The sequence below is a fragment of the Neovison vison genome, chromosome 12 (genome assembly GCF_020171115.1).
Source record: "Neovison vison isolate M4711 chromosome 12, ASM_NN_V1, whole genome shotgun sequence".
Taxonomy (NCBI): domain Eukaryota; kingdom Metazoa; phylum Chordata; class Mammalia; order Carnivora; family Mustelidae; genus Neogale; species Neogale vison.
The window spans coordinates 77,445,766-77,470,363 of record NC_058102.1 but is presented as its reverse complement, the minus strand read 5'-3'; the positions used below and the strand labels follow the sequence as shown (position 1 = coordinate 77,470,363).

Here is a 24,598-nt window from a genome sequence, read left to right as displayed (position 1 = left end):
ATAGGTGCCAAAGGGCCAATCCTGACTTGTCTGATTTCCCTGCGCTCAGCTCTCCTGTGCTAGGTTCCAGGGGCGTGCTGGGTTCTTTACCTCCTCTGGCGGCTGCAGTTGGGCTGCCGGTTCCTCCTGAAAAAGACAGGACACTCCACGTTACCCTGGGCAGAAATCAGTGCACTTGGTCTGACAGAAGCCATCCCCCGCAGGCGATCTTAGGGTTCGCATGGTGTAGATAGGGTGAAGGTGCCTGCACACGTTGGTAACCCAGTTTCATATTGTTGAATTCTAACATGTAACACTCATAATGTCTTGATAATTACTGTTTCTATGTTTGGGAATACCTGACTATATTTAAGCACATAATTTGTGGCACCATTGGACTTATGTATTGGGTTCATATTTTTCTTCTTCCTCAGTCTTAGAAATCTCAGAGAGCCTTAGTTAATTTTACTTGAAATGATCATTTATTCGAATAATGTTTTTTTGTGAATAAATATGAAGGGAAAAACAATGCTGATTTCTCTTAGAAAAATCCTTTTCTTCTTATTGTGTGACTCTGGAAAAAGTATTTAAACAGTTTTTTTAATCTCTTTCTCTGTTTTATGATGAAGTTTAAGAAGTTTTTCCAAGAATTATATTACTCAGTGAGAGGATTGTTTTGTTTTATTATAATTTTGAGTGTCAAAAATGTATGTAATGATTCAAATGCAGTAAATCCTTCATCAAAGGTATTACCTCTATCTTTTAATATATTACTAATATGGCATATTACTAAATTGTTAATCTTATAGAATATGAAATATTTACTGGAACTTCAGTGAAATAAAACACTAGGATTCTGTAAGGCTAAGCATAAAATGTCTTAAATAATACTTCATGTTTGGGGCAGAGGAATCATCTGGGTAATCTTCTTAAAATTCAACTGCACATTATCTTTAGGATTTTAAAATACTATGGTGGAGATAATTTGTGAGATTTTTATAGTGTTTTATGTTTTTTTTTATAGTGTTTTATGTTTATTTAAAAATTTTACATTAAATGTCATAGTTGCTCACAAAACCTCCTTAGGTAATGTACTCATTACCTTCTGTTTTACATAAACGTTTTGTTCACTATATTGCAAAGTGTTGGCAATATAAAATTGCCAAATATTATGTTCTAAACTGAATTCTTGGGGAAAGAAAAGCAATGAAAATTATCCTATGTCTTAAGTGGCAAAAAATCATGCCACTTTTCTTAGTTCTGGGTATCTACTGTGATAGAGGATTCAGATGACATTTTTACCTTGAAATAGTTACCAATATTTGTTGTGGCTCATGCATAACTACAAAATTTATCAAATCAACAGTCAAGAGTAGTTTTATTTCTTTAAATTAAACCACGAGGAATGCAAGCTATTGCAGCCACTTTGAAATACAGCATGGAGAAAAACAGCATGGAGGTTCCTCAACTACGGGGTATTTACCCTAAAGATATAAATGTAGTGATCTGAAGGGGCACATGCACCTGAATGTTTATAGCAGCAATGTCCACAACAGCCAAACTGTGGAAGGAACCTAGATGTCCATCAATAGATGAATGGATAAAGAAGATGTGGGGTATATATACAATGGAATACTATGCAGCCATCAAAAATGAAATCTTGCCATTTGCAATGACATGAACAGAACTAGAGGGTATTATGCTTAGCACCATAAGTCAATCAGAGAAAGATAATTATCATATGATCTCCCTGATATGAGGAATTTGAGAGGAAGAGTGCGCGGGGTTGGGGTGTAGGGAAGGAAAAAATGAAACAAGATGGGATCAGGAGGGAGACAAACCATAAGAGACTCTTAATCTCACAAAACAAACTGAGGGTTCCTGAGGGGAGGAGGGGTATGGAGAGGGTGGTTGGGTTATGGACATTGGGGAGGGTATGTGCTATAGTGAGTGCTGTGAAGTGTGTAAGCCTGACAGTTTACAGATGGGGCAAATAATACATTATATGTTAATAATAAAAAAGAAGAAAGAAAGAAATTTTTAAAATTTTTTAAAAAGAGTGCAAAAAAAAAAGAAAAGAAAAGAAAACCACATTGAGATACCACCTTACACCAGTTAGAATGGCCATAATTAGCAAGACAGGAAACAATGTGTGTTGGAGAGGATGTAGAGAAAGGGAAACCTTCTTACATTGTGGTGGGAATGCAAGTTGGTGCAGCCACTTTGGAAAACAGTGTGGAGATTCCTCAAGAAATTAAAAATAGAGCTTCCCTATGACCCTGCAATTGCACTACGAGATATTTACCCCAAAGATACAGATGTAGTGAAAAGAAGGGCCATCTGTACCCCAATGTTTATAGCAGCAATGGCCACGGTCGCCAAACTGTGGAAAGACCCAAGATGCCCTTCAATGGATGAATGGATAAGGAAGATGTGGTCCATATACACTATGGAGTATTATGCTTCCATCAGAAAGGATGAATACCCAACTTTTGTAGCAACATGGACAGGACTGGAAGAGATTATGCTGAGTGCAATAAGTCAAGCAGAGAGTCAAATATCATATGGTTTCACTTATTTGTGGGGCATAACAATTAACATGGAGGACATGGGGAGATGGAGAGGAGAAGGGAGTTGAGGGAAATTGGAAGGGGAGGTGAATCATGAGAGACTATGGACTCTGAAATACAACCTGAGGGGTTTTTTTTTCCCAATTTATTTATTTTCAGAAAAACATTATTCATTATTTTTTCACCACACCCAGTGCTCCATGCAAGCCGTGCCCTCTATAATACCCACCACGTGGTACCCCAACCTCCCACCCCCCCGCCACTTCAAACCCCTCAGAAGGGTGGGGGGTGGGAGGTTGGGGGAGTGAAGTGATGGGTATTAAGGAGGGCACATATTGCATGGAGCACTGGGTGTGGTGCAAAAACAATGAATACTGTTATGCTGAAAAGAAATTTTAAAAATGTATCTTAAAAAATAAAATAATAAATTAAACCACAAGTTTCAAAAGTTTTAATAGCTGACAGAACGATTATAACTAAAAGAAAGCTATGAAACAATGAAATTAATCTTCTTGGAAACAAAACCAACAAAGAATTAGAAACTCAGTCCATTGCTTATAGCTGAAATAATATACATCCAGGAAATTATTCTGCAGTGTATAAGCAAAATGCAGTACTACTATTGGGATGAAATTGTTACCAGGCCTTGGCAAGTAAATTTACAATTACAGAAGAGGGGAAAATGACTCTAAAACCTGTCAGTCTTTCCGTGGCTTACACTGAACAAGCTAGGAACGCTAGTGATATTACATTAGGGAAAGTTTGGTGAGAATTAAACATGTTAGTCTGGGCATTTTTAATGGTATTCCATAATATGAATTGCTGATAGTTTTAAGATATTTACTTGCCCTTTGAGTATGAGTGATGTATTAATCACCATATAAATCTGACAATACTAAATTACCAAAGTACCCAAAATTATAGTCATAATTCTATATCATGACATAAAATTAGAATCCTAAAATAATCTCCATTTTGCAATATTTCTGTTTCAGAGAAGGAATATTAGCTTCATGAATAAAATGTACAAAGTGTAAGATTTATCAATATGAGTAAATCTAACTAATAATCTAAGCTTCACCAGAAATTCTGTGCCTCCCTCCCCCACAAAACTACAATGAATTATAAATTTGGGACAGGGAAATTAAAATATCCACTTTTTCTACAAATATATATATATAGATATATAGATATATAGATATAGATACATGCTTGGAACTAGGTACAACTGGGAATTCAGGGATGGTAAAATATGGTCTGAGACTTTGAGAATGTTAACTAGAGTTGTGATGATCATTTTGCAATTATATATAAACAGTGAATTACTATGAGGTACACTTGCAAATAACATAGTGTTTTATGTCAATTATACCTCAATAAAAATATCATATGTTTAAATATATATATATATTATATATTTATTTAAATATATATATATGTATATATATATATATATATATATATATATACACTGTTTTAAGATTCTTTTCAATTTATTTATTTGAGAGAGAGAGAGAGCATGCACACACATGCACATGCAAGGGAAGGGGCAGAAAGGGAGAGTGAAGGACATGCAGACTCCCTGCTGAGTATAATGAGCCCTGTGGGGCTTGATACCAAGATCCTGAGATCATGACCTGAGCCAAAACCAACAGTCAGGTGCTTAACTGACTGAGTCATCCAGAGGCTCTTAGATGCATATATTTAGAAAAGAAAAAACAGAGAAAGTATTAAATAACAGGAGAAAGAGAAACAGTGTTCAGTTTGGGGGGAAGACCAGTGTAAATGAGTGGGTATGTCGATTAAAATATGTTTTAGATTGGGCACCTGGGTGGCTCAGTCATTAAGTGTCTGCCTTTGGCTAGGGTCATGATCCCAGTGTCCTGGGATCGAGTGCCTCATCATGCTCCCCGCTTGGCGGGATGCCTGCTTTTCCCTCTCCCACTCCCCTTGCTTGAGTTCCCTCCCTCTCTCTCTCTCTCTGTTAAATAAATAAATAAAATCTTTAAAAGAAATAAAATATGTTTTAGATTAAAAAACTATTTTAAATTTTGGTGAATCTTAAAATTGGATAATACAAGTCCTAAAACTTTGTTCCCTTTTTTTTATTAGTATGTTATGGTAATCATCATACAGTACACCATTCATTAGTTTTTGATGTAGTGCTCCACGATTCGTTATTTGCATATAATACCCAGTGCTCATCACAACACATGCCTTTTATCCCAGATTGCATTAGCTGTTCTTGGTCCTTTGAATTTTTGTATAAGCTTTGGAATCAGCTTCCATTTCCACATTGGAAAAGAAACCTTGATGTAATTTTGATTGGGATTTCATTAAATCTTTAGGTCAACTTAAAATATTAAAATATTATTTAAAATTAAAAAAACTATTTTAATATACATAAAAACTGTATTTGTCAATTTATAAGCTTTCTGATTTACCTATTGTTTCACTGCTTGCTCTTGTAAGCACTGGAGTGGAAGCTGCTGAATTAGAGAATACAATGGAAAAATTAATTTTGTATAAAGGAAAAGTTATGTTTCTGAGAACATCTACATTCATATATAAAATGTATAAACTTGAAATTAATGTTTTAAAGAAATTTGATTATATACAGGTAACTAGATGTTAAAATGTAGAATTGAATCTTTCAAATCCGTAGACCACCAGTAAGAGGTCAAGAAAACATCATTTTGTACAACATTTTTTCCAAATGTTCCTCTAAAACATTCTTAAAAACAAAACACAATTCCCCTTAATATGTCATTATAAAGCTATAATACTGCAAAAGGAAGTTTTGGATTTTTTAATGCCCTCTTGATTAAGTTGTGGTTGAAGATTATGGTTTACCTGAGCCTGAGCTACTGGTTACTGATGTAATTGCTATACAAAGAAGGAGACAAATATTTGGAAATATATGTTAGATTGCGTTAAAAGACAAAATTAAAAGTATTTATTTAGAGATATGCTCACATATATCTAGAATGTAAATAAATAATTAAATGTAAGAGTTAAATTCATTTATGAAATATTCACACACCTGAATATACATTTGTTCTCCTTTGGCTATTACTTTATTAGAAATCATTCAATTAAAGTTAAGATTCCTTGATATTAGTAAGAGGGAAGTTATAAATTATTTTTAAAGAATTTAACATACAATTTTCTTTAGTGGTAGAATTTGCTTCACTTTCTCCAAATTAGCAATATGCAGAAATTTTTTTAAGGATACACATCCTCTGAATAGGAAAGATGTTCTTCGCTAATATTACAATTCGGTGAGACCCTTCTATTTGGCATTTAGTAAACAAATAAAGAAAAACAAGTTTGAAAAAAGGGACAAATTGCCTGAATTGAAAATTCAATTTGCTGCCAATTTAGAAGGTAAAAAGCAAACTTTTTTTTTTTTGCTGCTTCAGTGGTTAATATGCGGTTAACTGTTGCAGTACAAACTGTGTAAAGACAATATTAAAGTAAGTTACTTAAATAATTTTATTGGGAAATTTATTTTAAAAACCACTTACTATAACCCAAGGAAACATTTCTAAAATTGTATTCAGAGGTTAAGTGATAAAATAATCTCTCATTATGTCAACACAAATAACACTTTATGTTTATTATATATCCACTAAAAATAACTATTTCCTGTTATTACCACCTAGCCAAAATCTCAAAGGAATCTCACAAGGTCTATTTAAGAGCCAAGAAATAAGGTTCAAAACCCTGACATGTGATACCTTAGCTTTAGGTAAGTGATCAAAAATAACTAAAATTTAAGAAGCATTTTATAGACAATAACACAATTTTAAATATATTATCAAAATCTAAGTGTTCCAATTTACTTTACTATCTCTTAATTGCACAATATTCATCTCTGAATATTGATCTACAGGAAATAAAACCCCACCCTGAATCGCACAAGATAGGAATATATAAGTATATCGCAGCAACTGTAAGTATACTTATACTGCCAGCAAATTACAAGTCCCCAACTAAAGTTAAACTGCATTCTGTCCATACTCACTTGAATAGACATAACTGAAATGTCCTTATAGCTGACAGCAAATAAGTGAGTTAAGAAAAAGAAATTAACTTTTTATTTCTATATTTTCAAATTACCTCTCAGGGTAATCATGACTTCAAAATATTTACTTCATGCAAGACCACATTTAACTCATTTTTATTCCACTTGTTCCAATTATTATCTAAAAATGTCAAGCTCTGGATGATGATATTTAACTAATAAGCATACATTACCTACTGTATGTTCTAATCATATTCCTAACTGAATACACAGGAGTATAGTGAAATAATATTTTGACAGATTCTTTAGTAACTGTTCATTCTTTTTTGTTAAAGATTTACCAGCATACTTTTAACTGGCACAGACTATTGTGAAACTATAATGCATTATCTACAAAAAGAAATCAGAAATACACATTGTAAACCATAATGATTTTACCTGTGAATGTCGAATTTGCAGAAGAAGCATCTGAAATTATGATAAACTACTATTATTAACAAGAATGAAAAATTGTGGAAAAATCTAAATCTCAAATTGCCCATGAATTATCAGTATCTTATCTTACTTCTTGCAATTTCTAATACAAGACAGGGAGTAGCTCATGTACTCTTTTAAAGCTTATTGAGATTTATCCTTAAGATCTCTGTTGCTGGGGCGCCTGGGTGGCTCAGTGGGTTAAAGCCTCTGCTTTCGGCTCAGGTCATGCCTGCTTTCCTTCCTCTCGCTTGTGCCTGCCTCTCTGCCTACTTGTGATCTCTGTCTGTCAAGGAAATTAAAAAAAAAAAAAAAAACTCTTTTGCTCATGAGTGATCCTTCAATTATTTAATTCTATCTATCTAATCCTCACCCTTCACTCCATCCCTTTTTGAAACAATTTGGACTGATGTCTCACTCCCTTAATTCCCAGAGCCCACAGATAGGCAGGGGCTGCCATGAAGCTCCAGAACTGTCTCTGTTTCCCAGCTGTTGGAAATGCCTTTGCAACCTTGGTTTTGAAATGATGAGACATGAACAAATAAACTGCAGTGGAATTGTCCCAAACCACTGACGGAAGAGCAGTCGAAACCACCAAGTACCCACTCCTTTGCTGCTGACGATCCAAAAAGAACCCACAGCCTCTACCTCGCCTTCCCTAATTTAATTCGAGCAAAAAACAAGAACTCACCACCATTGCACTCCAATTCTCCTGCGATACAATAGCTGAAAGTTATGTTTTAAAAAAAAAGAAATTTAAATTTAAAACAACAAATTGTTTAACCATGAAAATCAAAACAAAGCTAAGAGCACATTAAATCATCGTTTCCCCAGGAATATGTGTATTTGTGTGTGTGTGTGCTGTATTATTATTCATAATCATTTCACTGAGGCATTCTTGGTACCTGAAGGAATGCTTTGCAGTAAAAAAATAGTTCCTACATTTGCTTCCTACATTTACAGCTTCAAACATGATGCTAATGTCCATGCAGCTCTAGTCTAGACTTCCCCTCTGCTTCCATGTCACTGTCTGAAGCCTATAAAAATGATCTTACATTTACAGAATCAAAACTTTCTTCTTACCTAAAATTACAAGTGACTTTTTTGTCCTATCAACTGTATTATAAGATTCAACAAACCATTTATTGATATATGGATTTCATGAAAATTCAAAATAACTAGCATAACTGACAAAGAACTCAACCTACTACAGGCCTTCTCATTTAGATATAAGAGAGCTAAGATTTATATATGTGTTTTAAAATTTTTTTTTCTGAATGAAAATGTAAGAAATATAAGAAACAGAATAGCTCATTGGAAAGTTAGTAGAGAATGTACCATGTTCTCCCACAGTCATCCTGAATCACTCCACCTGCTGGTACGATATCGTTATAGAAACAGCTGCACTCAGATAAACGGACGCATTTCATGAGGTTCTCATCCAGATAAGGAGCATTATCCGGGCACTTAGCATAACAACCTGTATGAAAAATGAACCGTGGTTCATTTCTATTTCCAGAAACTTGTCATATCACCCTCTATGTCTGTAAAGTTACGTAAGTGGTCACATGAACTGAAGTAGATAATAGCAACACGACATCACATTCTTAGTGAAAATATAAAAATTGAACAGGATTCAGATCCTCTTGCAATGGAGTATTAACCAAAGAACTAAGAACTTACAAATTTTGGCTGATTTATTTTTTTCTAAAATGTTTCCTAAAGTATTTTAAAACGATTTGCTACCTTAACTGACAGCATGATGTTGAACATAATACAAGGCTTTGATAAACACGTATCTTGAAATGTGAAAGCCAGTTCTAAATATCTATTTTAATAAGGAGAGACAAAGATCCAAACACCATAATAAAATGAGTTGACAAGGCTCCAAAGCCTGGAATCTAACACAGAGGTGACTTTAGGAAGTTTAAGCATCATCTTGTTTTCTTGACACTTCTTCCATTCGAGATATGTAATGGTAAGAAGAAAGAGCTATTTAAGTGTGGGATAGCGTTAACTGGACTATATTATACATTGCATTCTGAAACTACATTCTCAACCAATTATATTGTCTAATGAAAGGTATAAAAACTGAAATGGGATCCTACCACTATGTTCTCCCCCACCATCTGTCTTATTAAATAGATAATTTATGTCTGGATAAAATGTTTCTAATGTACAAATATTAATGTCATAATCAATAGAAATACCTATTCATCAAATTACAAAATGTAACTCTGAATTGGCAGAAATGAACAACATTTTTCAGTTGTAAAATATCGATATAATTTGCACTACTTTGAGGATATTACTAAAATACACCTTACCTTCTAAAACTGCAGAAAATTTCTGGCCAATAACTCGATCTCTGCATGTTTTTGTAGTTACTGTACCACAAGGTTCATAGCGCCAACTGCATTCCCCGGGTCCATTATAATAATCACAGAAAACAGCTATAATTGAATCATTTCAAATTATTGTCATTCATTATATGATGATTTTCTCTTTCATTTTTCCACAATATTTTTAAAAGGAATTTTGAATAATATTAACAATAAACAGACCTACAGTATATCATTCTGTCTCATCAAGTCCTTTTGGCTTTATCCAAATTGCCATATGAGCCACAGTAGCTCATGAAAAAGGAGAGGAAGCATATAGGATTAAAACAGCACTTTCCTTTGACATCTCACGCTAAGGTTGGTTTGAGGTAGAAAATAAACATTGATTTTTCCATTTTGAGATATTTTAGATCATAGTCCAGATTCATAGTTCTAATGTTCAAGCTTAAATTACAAAAATAAATCTCTGTGGAAATCAGGCTCTTTTAGTATGTATGTAAATAACCATTCCTAAATGAGGTAACTAAAAATTTCAATATCACGGTTTGCATGATAAATGGAGTAAAATGTGGATTCAATATCAATATTTTTCATTTGTCATACTTTCTCTCGTAATGTTTTCCATTAGAGGGGAGAGAGTTGACTGATTTCTACTAAATTTATCACATTCCATATATATCAAGATTCCATTTACACTCATTTTACAGTTTGTCTTGACTAGCACTCTGTAAAAATTCTAAAACAATGTCTGAGGACTTCAACCCAAAGTAGTAGATGCGGTAAATGTTTACAGATATGTGACAGTTCTCAGATAAGTCAACAGTTCATTGTTCATGTAAGTATCAGTAAGAGATATTTTCCATCAGTGTTTCATTGTTCCCCTGTTAACATAAGAACATTTGCAACAAAAATTGACTTGATGTGTTGTGTCAGGTGTATGTTTTAAAATAGGTAGTTTCCCATCATTAACATAGTAACATATTTTTAAAACTTTTTAGGCACAAGAATGTGTATTTTATAGGAAATCTGAGGGAAGACTGATTCTCTAACAAAACAATTCTACCTAATGACATTTTTAAAGAACAACATATGGACTTGACTTACGACAGAGATCTGGTTTTCTCCACGTGACACAGACTCCAACTGCACTGCATGCCTCTGCATACATGGCCACAGCCGTGCAGAATCCCAAATACTTCCCCTCCATGTCACATGAGCAGGCTTCTTCAATACATGCTTCTAGGTAAGCTTCAGGGTCCACCTAGACAGAGCATAACACATGAGTTTCTGGGAGCAAAACCTGTGTGGGTTACTGCTCTCAAAGCCCTACTACCTTATGGTGGCATTCTTTGAAGATGCTGTCCCGGATGATCCCACATTTCTGCACAGCCCAGGCTTTACAGTATGGGTTTGAGTCACATGGGAAATATTGTGCTGCTGTGTCTGCACATTTTTGACTTGTTTTCCAACTATTTCCAAATTCCAGTGCTCCAATAGCTTCTGATGAATGCCTTGTTATGAAATCATCCTTGAGATCACCATTGTTGTTTCCACAAAGACCACACACTTTGCCCTACAGAGATCAGAAAGGGAAATTAGCAGGTAGGTTGTACCAGCAAAATAGATATATCGAGAGATGAGATCAGAAAGGAAAATTATGAAGTAAGCTGCACGACAGTCATATATAGAGACAGGTAGGTGAGGAAATTATGATTAAAAATAGTATCACGAATCTATTTTATTTTCAGTAGGCTCCACACCTAATATGGAGTTTAAACTCACAACCCTGAGATCAAGAGTCACCTACTCTGCTGACTGAGCCAGCCAGATGACCCTACCATAAATCTATTTTCAACTCCAAATTTTGGAAGAAAACTAGAATCTGTGGGTAAGATTCTGCTCCTGTTTAATCCAAGACATCCTGTATCACAAAATGATCTATCAACTAAGATAAATGTATTAAGAATTGTTAAAAACTAGTTATATTTACTAGCTTTAAAGCACAGAGGAGTATACTCTTAGGTTCTTAGAACATCTGCTCCAAGAAATACATTTAATTTTATACACTCACCAGCTACCTTAAAATTGTATCATAAAATAATCTCAAGTAACCAAGCATAGTTAAACTAGAATGCTTCAGGTTTACTGCATTTATTTTTCATCAGATTCTATCATCTTTGACTATATTTCATGTTTCATGATGAGACACAATAAATGTGGAGGACTTGCTCTAGGAGAGAAACTACCACTCTCTCACTTTCCAGAAGTGGAAATTCTCAGAAACAGAAATTATTTTCTTTGCCCATTAATCACTTATTAATGATATACGTACATGCCAGCGAGGATCCAGTATAGCAGAAACTCTTGTATTCTTGTCCCAAATTATGGTTATCCCATTTAAAAATTTTAGAATCAGGTACAGGCCAACGGTATGTACGGAATATGTATTTTCAGTGAGCCCACAGTCCTTACTTTCTGTAATTTTGGAGGCTGTTACTTTACCATCATGCAAGACAACATTCTGATCCTGTAAATTAAAAAACAGACTTACGATAATATCAGTTTTATCTGGCCACTCAAAATCTGAGAGAAAAAGTACATAAAGAGAAACAGTACTTTACCTGAAAAGCAACTATAATTTTTCTTGAGCACGTAAGCCCATTTTCACAGCATGGGACGCTTTCAGTTAAAATACGGAATGTGCCACTTTCCCGACCGCAATAATCCTTTAAGAAGTAAATTATAATAATAGTTTATAAAAACCAGGGACATGGAACTCAATTACAATATTGGCACCAGACAAGTAATTCTTGGATAGTGATAACTTAAACTCAATAAACTACTATGGAATTTCCAAAAGACAAGAGTTTAACCATATATACAGATAGGTAGTCTTGCTGGACTCCAACCTAGTTAACTGGTCTTCAGTTGATCCTTTTCCTGTTACTTGTACACAAGTTCAGAACTATACCATAGGGGTGTGTTTGTGTGTGTGTGTGTGTGTGTGTGTGTGTGTACACATATATTTAAGAATTTAAATTATATAATGTAATTTATAATCAATGATTTATTTATAGACTCTGTAAATAGCTAGATAAAGGTGTTTTTCTCCCCCTTACTGGTTTTTATGAAGCTCGACATTCAATCAAACCTAATGCATAAATACAAAGTAATCCAAATTTCAGCAATTAGATGTGACTTAGAAGCAGTGTGGCAGCATGTAACAAGCATGGACTCTGGAATGACAGAGATCTGGGTTTGAATATGGCATTTTCTACTTAGCAGTTCACGTTGCTTAACCTCTCTATATCTCAATTTCTTCATCTGCATCATAGAGATAATACTATAACCTTTGAGTACTGTAATGATTAATTGTAATAAACTTGCTTGGCAAAGAAGTGCTCATAAAAGAGTAACTGTCATTCTTGCTGATAAAGCTTGTTGTTAAAATAAGGATGTCTAACATTTATTGAGCACTTAGTATGTGCTCCAGTATTTGCCCTAACTTGGTTTCCAGTGGGGGCAATTTCCTTCTCCATTTTACAGATAAGAAAACCGAGACACAGAGGGATTAAGGAATATGCTCATAGTCACATCAGAGAAATGGGAGAGCTACAACTGAAATCTAGGCCTACTGCCTCCCAAGTCAGCATGATATGATGTTATATTTTACTGCCTTTGAGAAACTTTTAAGGGACCATTTTTTTTAATTTCACATTTTGAGAGTAAAATTCTCCAGAGTTAATCTACAAATAAGGAACTATTATTAAGTATTAAAAAAAACTGTGATAAAACACATTCTTCATTACCTCAGCAAATGAATATTGGCAGAGACCATCAAAGCTGTAACTTTTTCCATCAAAAGTTCTAACATGACCTTCCCCATAGATGTGGCAGACGGTTTGACATTTATTTTGTGTACAGCTCCAAGATCCTTTTACGCAAGTACTAAAATTTAAAAAAAATTATGCCAAGATTCATATACTCATAGTATTTTTATAAAGAAGCACAAAAGGCTTTGTTCTGTATTGATTTAAATTTCGAATACCCAACTTTTGTAGCAACATGGACGGGACTGGAAGAGATTATGCTGAGTGAAATAAGTCAAGCAGAGAGAGTCAATTATCATATGGTTTCACTTATTTGTGGAGCATAACAAATAGCATGGAGGACAAGGGGCGTTAGAGAGGAGTAGGGAATTTGGGTAAATTGGAAGGGGAGGTGAACCATGAGAGACTATGGACTCTGAAAAACAATCTGAGGGGTTTGAAGTGGCGGGGGGGTGGGAGGTTGGGGTACCAGGTGGTGGGTATTATAGAGGGCACGGCTTGCATGGAGCACTGGGTGTGGTGAAAAAATAATGAATAATGTTTTTCTGAAAATAAATAAATTGGGAAAAAAAATAAATTTCGTAATTGTCTTCATTATACTATATGATGTTCACCACACAAAATGCCAAATAAAGTTCCTATTTCAAAAAGTACAGCATAGGGACTGTAGTCAATAATAGTGTAATAACTTTATACAGTGACATATGGTAACTACACCACTGTGATGAGCATTTCTTAATGTATATAACTGTTGAATCACTATGCTGTACACCTAAAACTAATATAATATTGCATGTCAACTATACTTCAATAAAACAATTTAAAAATTAAAATTTCTATTTAAAAAATTACTTTAAACTATATTTGACTATTGTTTTCCACATATACCAAAGAACAACTTCTTTCTTATAAAAATAAGAGCAGATTATAATTTCTAATATCCAAAACATATAAAATAGAAATTTTTTATTATGCACCAGTTGTTGCAGCCAACTGAGGTAACACTTCCTTGTTCATACTCCCCTCCACCAAAAGAACATGGGCAGTCTTCAGGAAAGACGCAGTTCCCTTTAGAATTTCGAACCATGCCTACTGGACAGTAGCACCCAGCTTTGCAAGGCAAGTTCTCCTATGGGAATAAATATAAAATATACACCATAAGGTACTGCTTTAACATGTCACAGTATCAGCATTAATTTATAATACATAAATATAAAGACCACATATACATTTAGAGCCAATATTTGACAAATCAAAATAACACAGTAAATATGACCTTCTCATTATTTTTCATTGATGTTTTAGTTTGCTTCTGTGCTGACACAATTAAAAGTTTGAAAAGGCTAAACGGCAATGTCATGGTACTTACATCAAAACCAGGCATGTTCCAAGCACCACATTTACTGTCAACTCTTCTCCGTGCCCTCGGGCCCCTGCAGTCAACATATTCAGCCCCTCCAGAACAATTCTCTGCAGGATAAAAGAAATTATTAATCAAGAGCCCCTTGATCTGCGTATTTTAACCCAAGCATATCTATTAAGTCTGCATCATGATTTCAATACTTACGTTGGGCTGAACTAATAGGAGTCTGGCAAAGAAAATTTCCATCCCGACAGACACTGGAAATAGAAGAAAGTTTGTTTAAACTTCAAACTCCAATGACAACTTCTTTTTTTTTTTTTCATTTTTTCATATGTTTATTAGCCATTTTATTGTCTTTTGCTTTTTTTTTCCAATTTATTTATTTTCAGAAAAACAGTATTCATTATTCTTTCACCACACCCAGTGCTCCATGCAAGCCGTACCCTCTACAATACCCACCACCTGGTACCCCAACCTCCCACCCCCCTGCCACTTCAAACCCCTCAGACTGTTTTACAGAGTCCATAGTCTCTCATGGTTCACCTCCCCTTCCAATTTACCCAAATTCCCTACTCCTCTCTAACGCCCCTTGTCCTCCATGCTATTTGTTATGCTCCACAAATAAGTGAAACCATATGATAATTGACTCTCTCTGCTTGACTTATTTCACTCAGCATAATCTCTTCCAGTCCCATCCATATTGCTACAAAAGTTGGGTATTCATCTTTTCTGATGGAGGCGTAATACTCCATAGTGTATATGGACCACATCTTCCTTATCCATTCATCCGTTGAAGGGCATCTTGGTTCTTTCCATAGTTTGGCGACTGTGGCCATTGCTGCTATAAACATTGGGGTACAGATGGCCCTTCTTTTCACGACATCTGTGTCTTTGGGGTAAATACCCAGGAGTGCAATTGCAGGGTCATAGGGAAGCTCTATTTTTAATTTCTTGAGGAATCTCCACACTGTTCTCCAAAGAGGCTGCACCAACTTGCATTCCCACCAACAGTGTAAGAGGGTTCCCCTTTCTCCACATCTTCTCCAACACATGTTGTTTCCTGTTTTGTTAATTTTGGCCATTCTAACTGGTGTAAGGTGATATCTCAATGTGGTTTTAATTTGAATCTCCCTGAGGGCTAATGATGATGAGCATTTTTTCATGTGCCTGATAGCCATTTGTATGTCGTGATTGGAGAAGTGTCTGTTCATATCTTCTGCCCATTTTTTGACAACTTCTTAATACACCATTAGAGCAACTTTAACCCCTCACTCACAAGTTTTATCACAAGTAGATGAATGAGACACAGTGCCCCAGAAACTATATAACATGTACCCAGTTATAAGATACTGCATTGTACATATTATAGGAATGTACAAGGAAGGTTCTGTGAGTCCAAGACAGTGTTTATTCATCTTTGAAACTCCAGCCCTCAGCACAAGGCCTGGCACATGGCAAATATCTATTTAATAAGTGCTAGTTGAATGATGAATGTTGAGATACAACTAGAAAGCATGGTCTGAACATAAAATCATTTTGCATCCTCTGTATGTATGTATGTAGAATGCATACTGCTAGAATGTTTTTCTATTGGTATTTAAAACCAAACAAGAGTAGAATACATCAGTTAGAGCCATTATGATGCAGTGATTACTTTAGGTTAAAGGGAGCAATAACTAACTTCAATATGAAATACAATATTTAAAATGTGACAGGTCATGGTGCTCAGTGTGTTAAAGCCTCTGCCTTCAGCTCGGGTCAATGATCCTGGGGTCCTGGGATCGAGCCCTGTGTTGGGCTTCCTTGTTCAGGTGGGAAGCCTGCTTCTCCCTCTGCCTCTACCTGCTGCTCCCCCTGCTTGTGCTCTCTTTCTGGTCTGTCAAACGAATAAATTTAAAAAAAAAAATCTTTGGAGTGCCTGGGCGGCTCATTCGTTAAGCATCTGCCTTCAGCTCAGGTCATGATCTCAGGGTCCTGGGATCGAGTACCGCATTGGGCTCTCTGCTCAGCAGGGAGCCTGCTTCCTCCTCTCCCTCTGTCGGCCTCTCTGCCTACTTGTGATCTCTGTCTGTCAAATAAATAAATAAAATCTTTTTTAAAAATGTGACAGGTCTAAGGAAGACTTGAGGAAAACTATTTCTCTGAAAAGGACAGTCCCTTGATTTTGAAGTCATAACAAGTATATATATAAATTTCCATACCATCTGTTGTTATTAATATTGATGAGTTTGCCTGGTTGAATGACCTTGCCATTTAGGAAGCAGTCACACTGAGATTTTGGAACACAATTCCCTTCATTATTCTGGTACATTCCATCAGGGCAAGTGCATCCATCAAATGGAACATCTTCTATATCACAGCTTCTATATCTCTCTGACAATAATCGACAAGTTTTATTGCAGGCTTTTATATTGTACTTGAAAACGAGGTCACTTGGACAAGAGGAATCTGTTGGTATAGGAATAAAAAATAGTAAATATGTATATACAGGAAAAGTAGCAATTTTACTTCAACTTGATATTTATAGATATTATAGTGAATTATTCACAATTGAGGTTATGAATAATCAAGAAAAAGTTACTTGCTATTCTCATTTTTCACTTCTTTTTTTTTTTCATTTTTTTTTTTTTTTAGAAAAAGTGATTGAAGGAGGCAATTGCAATCACCCAGGAGAAAAAAAAAGAATGCTTTTTTTGAACTAGGGTGGCACTCATAGAGATGGTGAGATGTGAATGGATTTGAGAGAAATTTAGGGGATGAACTTAACAGACTTTATTGATTGAATATGGGCAGTGAAATAGTAAGTATGATCTATAAAAGATTTATTTCTATATATTTTTTTGATAAGCCAAGTATTTTTCTGGTCATTTTCAAATACAGCAATAAATATTTAAAACAAAGCAAGATTCAATAAATATGATAGTTGAGCCCCTATTTTACTTACTTTTATTTTTTTTTAATATTATTAATATTGGGGCACCTGGGTGACTTAGTTAAGCATCTGCCTTTTGGTTTCAGCTCAGGTTATGATTTCTAGGCAGGAAAATCAAGTCCTGCTTCAGGTTCTGTGCTCAGCAGGGAATCTACTTCCCCTTTCTCTCTCCCTCTATCCTTCCACAGCACCCCCTAGACACACACACTCTCTCTCTCTCTGAAATAAATAAATCTTTAAAATAAATAAGTAAAATAAAATGTTATTAATATTTAGCTATCATTTTAAAAGGTAGTAGGAGTTGGAAAATTAAATTTCAGCATATAAGACTGAACAGAAACCTACATTCATATCTAAATACACATATATTCTGCTCTTATTTATATATGAATATATTAGATCAAGATAAAAGAATCAAGAAGTAAAAAATACAAGGATCGCACAAACATACTTACTAAAATAACAGCAAATCATCTTTGAAAGAACCAAGTACAGATTTGTAAATACGGGTTTCTAAACTACACACACACACACACACACACACACACACGCACGTGCTATAGTAACAGTAAGAAGAGAGTTATCTAAACACCCCTGTCCTGCTTACCACACAGTCCGGTTCTCCATCCCACCATGTATACTTCTTTCTCAGCACATGCTTTCACATAGTTGCCAAAAACCGTACACAGGCAGTCTTCACTGTTTTCACAAGTACAAGTGTACCTTTTGCATTCCTTTAAGAAATAAGTGTATTTTACATTATGAAAATATTCACATGAACAGGTAAACTGGGTATCTTCATTCAGCCCATAACAACTTCTGTTCCTTGAAAAAAGATCTGTCTTACAACTTCAGAAACTATTTCTTTTCAAAATAAGCAGAGTATCAAGTCAATTATTAAGTGAGTTTTCAAAGAACTTAGAAAAGATGGAAAGAGAAACTTATTCAAGATTTTTCTCATTTGGGGTTATTTTCCAGTACCATTTTTTTAATTGGTATATCTAACAACTAAATAAATTAGTGGAATCCCATGTTAAATTTAAACCTATGTCTTAATTTACTGATAATGCCTGTTATTTGAAAAATTTTAATGCCTACGGACTTCTATTGATACTATCAAAATACTTCACAAAAAGCACTGTTAATCTTAGACACTCACATACCTCATAATATGGTTTAGCGTTCACAACTGGATGGCAGGAAGCAAAAGGCCCGTCTGAATCAAGAAAAATTCCACAATGCTTTTCAGCAAATTTTTCTGGAAGAAAATTCATGCACTCAAAATTAGTACAAAAAAAGTCAAAATTTTTAATTGAATAAGTATAACTATGTTTTTAAAGTGTTGCTTAGCATATCTAATTTATGATCGATACATATAAAAATAGCATGATAAAAGAAACCCCTTAAACAGACAAATCTTTTTTTTAACAGATTTTATTTATTTATTTGACAGAGAGAGAGACAGTGAGAGAGGGAACACAAGCAGTGGGAGAGGGAAAGAGAGAGAAGCAGGCCTCCCACTGAGCAGGGAGCCCGATGATGGAGCTCGATCCCAGAACCCTGGGATCAAGGCCTGAGCCGAAGGCAGACGCTTAATGACGGAGCCATCCAGGTGCCCCCAAAATTTTTCCTTTTAAATTTTTATTATTTTTTAAAAGATTTTATTTATTTATTTATTTATTTAAGAAAGACAGAGAACCAGGTGGAGGGAGGGAGAGAGATCAGCAGACTCTGCACTGGTGGGCTCAATCTCATGACCCTGAGATCATGACCTGAGCTGAAATCAAAAGTCTGGTGCTTAACCAACTGCACCACCCAGGCACCCCAATCTTTCTTTCTTTCTTCAATTGAAGTATAGTGGACACACAATTTACATTATTTTCAGGTGTACAACACAGGGATTGGACAACTCTATACATTCTGTTGTGCTCCCCACAAGTATAACTACCATCTGTCCCCATACTGTGCTCTTCTAATACACTGACTATATTCCTCATGCTGTTCCTTTCATCCTCATGACTTACTCATCCCATTACTGGAATAAGAAGCAAAATCTTTATTAGCTGCAGACTTCTGTATTAAGTCAGTTAACCTGTTTGCGAAAGGCAATTTCTATAAAAAATGAGACTAAGGGAACCAGATTATTTATATGGGTACCTTTTAATTTAAAATATATTTTTAAGTCTGAATTGAAGCAAGTTGATAAGTGAAATCATGGTGACACCAGCACCACCTTGCCTCTGTTGCTGCAGTAGTCTTGTCAGTTTTAGGGTCACCCATATCAATCATTCCAAAACACTAACTTTGTTTTTTAAGGACTGAACTTATATTTAGTTGGTTTGCAAGTAACTAGTTTTTCTTTATTAATTTGTTAAATTAACAGAAAATAAAATTCACAAAAATAACCCAAGTAGAAAATTCTTTGCTCAGTGAATTGTAAACACTTAAAGATGATGCCAGTGACTAGAACAAAGACTGCTAATTTGTTTTAACTATCAATTGATTGGCTTCTTTTTTAAAAAATTAATTTATTTATTTTCAGAAAAACAGTATTCATTATTTTTTCACCACACCCAGTGCTCCATGCAATCCGTGCCCTCTATAATACCCACCACCTGGTACCCCAACCTCCCACCTCCCCCCCTTGCCACTTCCAACCTTCTAAAGTAACTGTCAACAGGAAGCAAAAGGAAGCTGACTAAATCTATTAAAAGGACATTGAGGCCAATTATTTCTAAAATTTTGACAAACTTGTAACTAGGTATCACCATTTTTTATGTAAACACTACTGACAGCTTTTTAAGACATAGCTTAGTTTTCTGTATTTTATTTTATTAAATACAAAACATTGAAAATTGAAACTTAATTTATATAGCTCTCAAAAGTGTTGATATAGTCTCCTTAACATAAATTGGCTTGGTTTCTTATGAGATATACATGTGTTTTCACCTATTCTCATTCTAATTATTTTCATTGCAACACCTGCAAAACAAAATAACATGACAACTAAACCCAGAAATATGTATTACCATGTTGATACTAAGGCTTCTGTCAACTCATTCTATAAATCAAAACAAGTTAAATGAAACTTTAAAAAGGAATTGCTTTGTAATTTTTAAATGTTAAAAGCTGATCAGACTTTTTTCAAATATGCAGATTAATTTAGAAAAAAAGTAATTAGGGATGCTTGGGTGGCACAGTGCACTAAGCGTCTGATTCTTGGTTTTGACTCTTGGTTTTAGCTCAGGTTGTGATCTCTGGGTCGTGGGATCAATCCCCATGTTAGTGTGCAGTCTGGTTGGATTTCTCTTCCCTCCCTCTCCTCTCTCTCTCTCTCTCTCTCAAACAAATAAATCTTTACGAAAAAAAAAATAACTAATTAACATATAAACATATTTTAACTTACTTTCCAATACATCCCATTGTTTACAAAAGAAGTAAGATAAGATAAAGTTTTTATTAAAATCAACAATACTAAGGAAGAAATCAGAACAAGACTTCGATTCAAAATACGTAGATTATCAGCAACAGACCCATAAATACAGAGAACAAACTGGTGGTTGCCAGAGGTGAAAGGGATGAGGCAAGATGGGCAAAATGGGTGGTGAGGAGTGGCAGATACAGGTTTCAAGTTATGGTATGAATAAGTCACGATGATAAAAGGTCTAGCATAGGCAATATAATCCCAGTACTGTAAAAGCATTGTATGGTGACAGATGGTAGCTACCCTTGTAGTGAGCATGACTTAGTGTATAGACTTGCGGAATCACTATGTTGAACATGTTACATGTCAACGATACTTCCATAAAAATATATTAATTAAATAAATTTAAAAAAATACTTGCATTACAATTTCATCTTTAACCCTTACTAAGCACACTCCATCAGGACTCCACTATCAACATCTACATTAGTGGAGATGCTAACCTCATCCAAACTCTTCATGAGTGTTTGTGGGAAAAAACTGAACTAATATTTGTGGAAGTCTTTTGTAAGCTAAAACATGAGCTGATTCGTACAAATGTAAAGGTTTCTTCGTAAGATCGATACTTGGGGTTTGGTATAATTAACACACATGATAGCAGAGTTAGGAGACCTAGATCGAGTGACAGCTTTCTTGTTAAGTAGCTCGGCAGTTTGGCTGAGTCTCACGATTTCAACCAATCATCACTTCCATGCCTCCATTAAAGATCTGTAAAACTTCCTCTGACCCTACTATTCGACTGAGAAAACTGAGGAGGAAAAGAATGGGTATAGAAAAAGACAACGGTGCTGATCCCCCTTTCCCAGTGAAAGATGGGTTTTCTAGTTGCACCTCAGCCAGCCAGACTGCTTCTCTGCAGTTCCTGGCAAAACTGGGAGAATACAACAAACACTAGCAAAAACCAGGATTATCTGACAGTCCCATATTATATCAGAGAAAGTACACAATTCCTAGCACCAAGTATTTAATTACGGAGTTTAATGTTCAATTACCAATACCTTTTTCTATACTGATGCAGGAAGTGGGTTTTCCTTTAGGACAGGGCATCATTTCCCAAGAATCAGCAAATGCCTGAGGTGTCTTCTCCAGTATATTCTGACTTGACATTAAATCATCCTCTACTCTGTTGTTGAAGGAACCACAGAGTCCTGGATAGGGCACAGAACAAATTTTAACATTTCCTCACCTACTCAGCTTTTATATTCATATTCTCACATCATATTCAGTTCTGCGCTCAAATCAAAACACGCAGAAGCTACCAGAGAGTGTATCTTTGTAAATCTTGTGCATAAAAGTAAAATTTCATGACACTCCAGACATTTTATTCAAATTCCAGGAGCACTGAAACACCATTTGCCACAAATATGCTGTTTTTCCTGCATGTTGCTGTAACATAACCTCCTTTAACAAGGTGGTGGGAAGCATGCTTACAAGCAGGGCATTCATGACTGCACATTGGTCAATATTAGTGTGGAGACTTGAATCATTCTAAGGGCTACATGCTTTCTTATCTAGAGTCTTCTGACCCATGAATTACATTTTTACCTATGTATAAGTTCACCTTCTCGAGTAAAGGCATGTTGCAAAAGCTCAGATGGTTTGAAATTAGTTAAATATGAGCTTTCCCATTGTTTTGCTTGTTTTGTTTGCCATCCATGACAGTACGTAAAAGCTGATTTCTGTGACAGAAAACCTCCATGAAAGAGATGACCGTGTCATCTATCAGCAGAAAGACAAATTGTAATGTAGCATGCATTGGAAACTTGATATTCAAAAGATGTGTAATATTTTCATCTTTTTCTTCTATAGGTAAAAGCTTTCATAATCTATCTTAGCAAAGTTATGTTTAACAGATATTGTCAAACCTCACTTTAGGAAACCTTAATTTAAGAACCTTAAAATGTTTAAATGCAGAAAATCATTTGGGAACAGATTTTGTAATAAATAAAGCTGTCTTTACTATCAGTTGAAACTGTTTTACTGAAATAGTGAAGGGAAGATTAAGTAAAAATTCATTATGATCTAATGTCATTAATGGAGAGACAATTCCAAATGAAAAGAAATAATGGTCACAGTAGAGCCTTGGAAATAAAAACATATCCAGAGGACTTACCTACAGTATCTGTGAAACTGTTAGGTGGCACTGAAACATACAGCTGCATCGCAGGAGCAATTTGTATTTGCATTTTTACACCAAAGTTTGTTTCTACTTGAAGGTATGAGGAAGATGCTTTGAAGACATATACTTCACCTATTAAAATAATTATTTACATTAATAGGAATAATTGAAACATTAAATAGTTTCTGACTTATTAAAATGGTTTTATGCTTTAATATATGTTAAAAACCAAACATTTGATGTCCCTAAAAACTGAACAAATGAATACATCTTACACTTATTTTAAAATGGTATTATTAATTTACCTGAATCATCATAACTTTCATTTGTATATTCAATCCCATTGTTTGTGATTGTTCCATTCCTACTGAATACATACTTGTTACCTGAAATAGGCTAATATTTAAAACAATTGTTAGTTCATGTTAATTTATAATTTTAATTCATTTTAATACAATATACAAACCTAAGTTTTTGTGCCATAAAAATGTTTATTTGATTGGACTAGTTTTAAATATCTAAAATACAGAATATTTTTTGAAGCACTCCTCATATGTTGCTTCATTGTTTCTTATACCAATTCTTTGAGGAGGACTCTAAAGGAATCTTCATCCCCAATCTGTAGATGAAGAAACTGAGACCCAAGAAGGTGACTCACATTTCCAAAGGTCAAAAGGCTTCTAAGTGCCAAAGGCCAGTCTTGGTGTCCTCCCTCCCCCTGTAGTTCTATTTCCATTTACAGTGTCCATTCCAAATACGTGAAATTCTAAACAAATATAATTGCCTTCTTAAACTCTTCTTAAACAGAGTTTAATGATTTAATAAGCACATAGGTTTATCTATAATTAGCACATCAGTTGTGTGTATATGATAATTTTTATACACTTAAGGAGCCTTAGAACTACTCAGCTCTTCCAGCGACTTTACTAATTTTCTGTACAATCTTCTTGTGATTTCTTTTTTTTAATTAATTATTTTTATTAACATATAATGTATTATTTGCCCCAGGGGTACAGGTCTGTGAATCATGAGGCTTACACATACCTCACAGCACTCACCATAGCGCATACCCTCCCCAATGTCCATCATCCAGCCACCCTCTCCATACTCTTTCTGTGATTTCAATTCACACAGTAAAGCCTCTCTTCAGCCACAAAATTTCTGAATTTGTGAAGTAATTATTCAATTTTGAATTTTGTTCTGGATAAACTTTAGGGAGCTGACTACTTACCGAATTTAAGAGGAGTGTAACACTATTTAAGCACGTTCCTGACTGGCCACTTGGACAAGGACGAAGTTCAACACTAACAGACCAGTCTTTATGCTGTTAAAAAATGCAATTCATTGATACATTTATCAAAATGTCCTTGATGGTACACTATTACTGTGTGATTCATTTAAAGGCACTTTTTTTTAAACAAGCACAATTCCTACATATAATCAGTCTGCTCTGAAAATAAAACCTGGTTCAGTCCATG

The 24,598-nt window shown here is 34.8% G+C and overlaps 1 protein-coding gene across 1 annotated transcript in view; it reads right to left on the bottom strand.

The window, feature by feature from the left end:
* MUC19 (mucin 19, oligomeric) overlaps positions 1-24,598 on the bottom strand; it is a 170,545-nt gene that overhangs the window by 129,842 nt on the left and 16,105 nt on the right. The window contains exons 14-35 of the mRNA XM_044226370.1: positions 24,352-24,444; positions 23,426-23,516; positions 23,115-23,246; positions 22,000-22,149; positions 18,681-18,775; positions 18,125-18,251; positions 16,787-17,033; positions 14,790-14,842; positions 14,592-14,692; positions 14,200-14,351; positions 13,202-13,340; positions 12,014-12,118; positions 11,725-11,919; positions 10,726-10,965; positions 10,497-10,653; positions 9,378-9,503; positions 8,389-8,530; positions 7,742-7,776; positions 7,015-7,044; positions 5,403-5,435; positions 4,994-5,038; positions 91-126 (exon numbers count right to left, since the gene is read on the bottom strand). Of these exons, the coding sequence (XP_044082305.1) occupies positions 91-126; positions 4,994-5,038; positions 5,403-5,435; positions 7,015-7,044; positions 7,742-7,776; positions 8,389-8,530; positions 9,378-9,503; positions 10,497-10,653; positions 10,726-10,965; positions 11,725-11,919; positions 12,014-12,118; positions 13,202-13,340; positions 14,200-14,351; positions 14,592-14,692; positions 14,790-14,842; positions 16,787-17,033; positions 18,125-18,251; positions 18,681-18,775; positions 22,000-22,149; positions 23,115-23,246; positions 23,426-23,516; positions 24,352-24,444 (2,524 nt within the window). The remainder of the gene's footprint in view (positions 1-90; positions 127-4,993; positions 5,039-5,402; positions 5,436-7,014; positions 7,045-7,741; positions 7,777-8,388; positions 8,531-9,377; positions 9,504-10,496; positions 10,654-10,725; positions 10,966-11,724; positions 11,920-12,013; positions 12,119-13,201; positions 13,341-14,199; positions 14,352-14,591; positions 14,693-14,789; positions 14,843-16,786; positions 17,034-18,124; positions 18,252-18,680; positions 18,776-21,999; positions 22,150-23,114; positions 23,247-23,425; positions 23,517-24,351; positions 24,445-24,598) is intronic.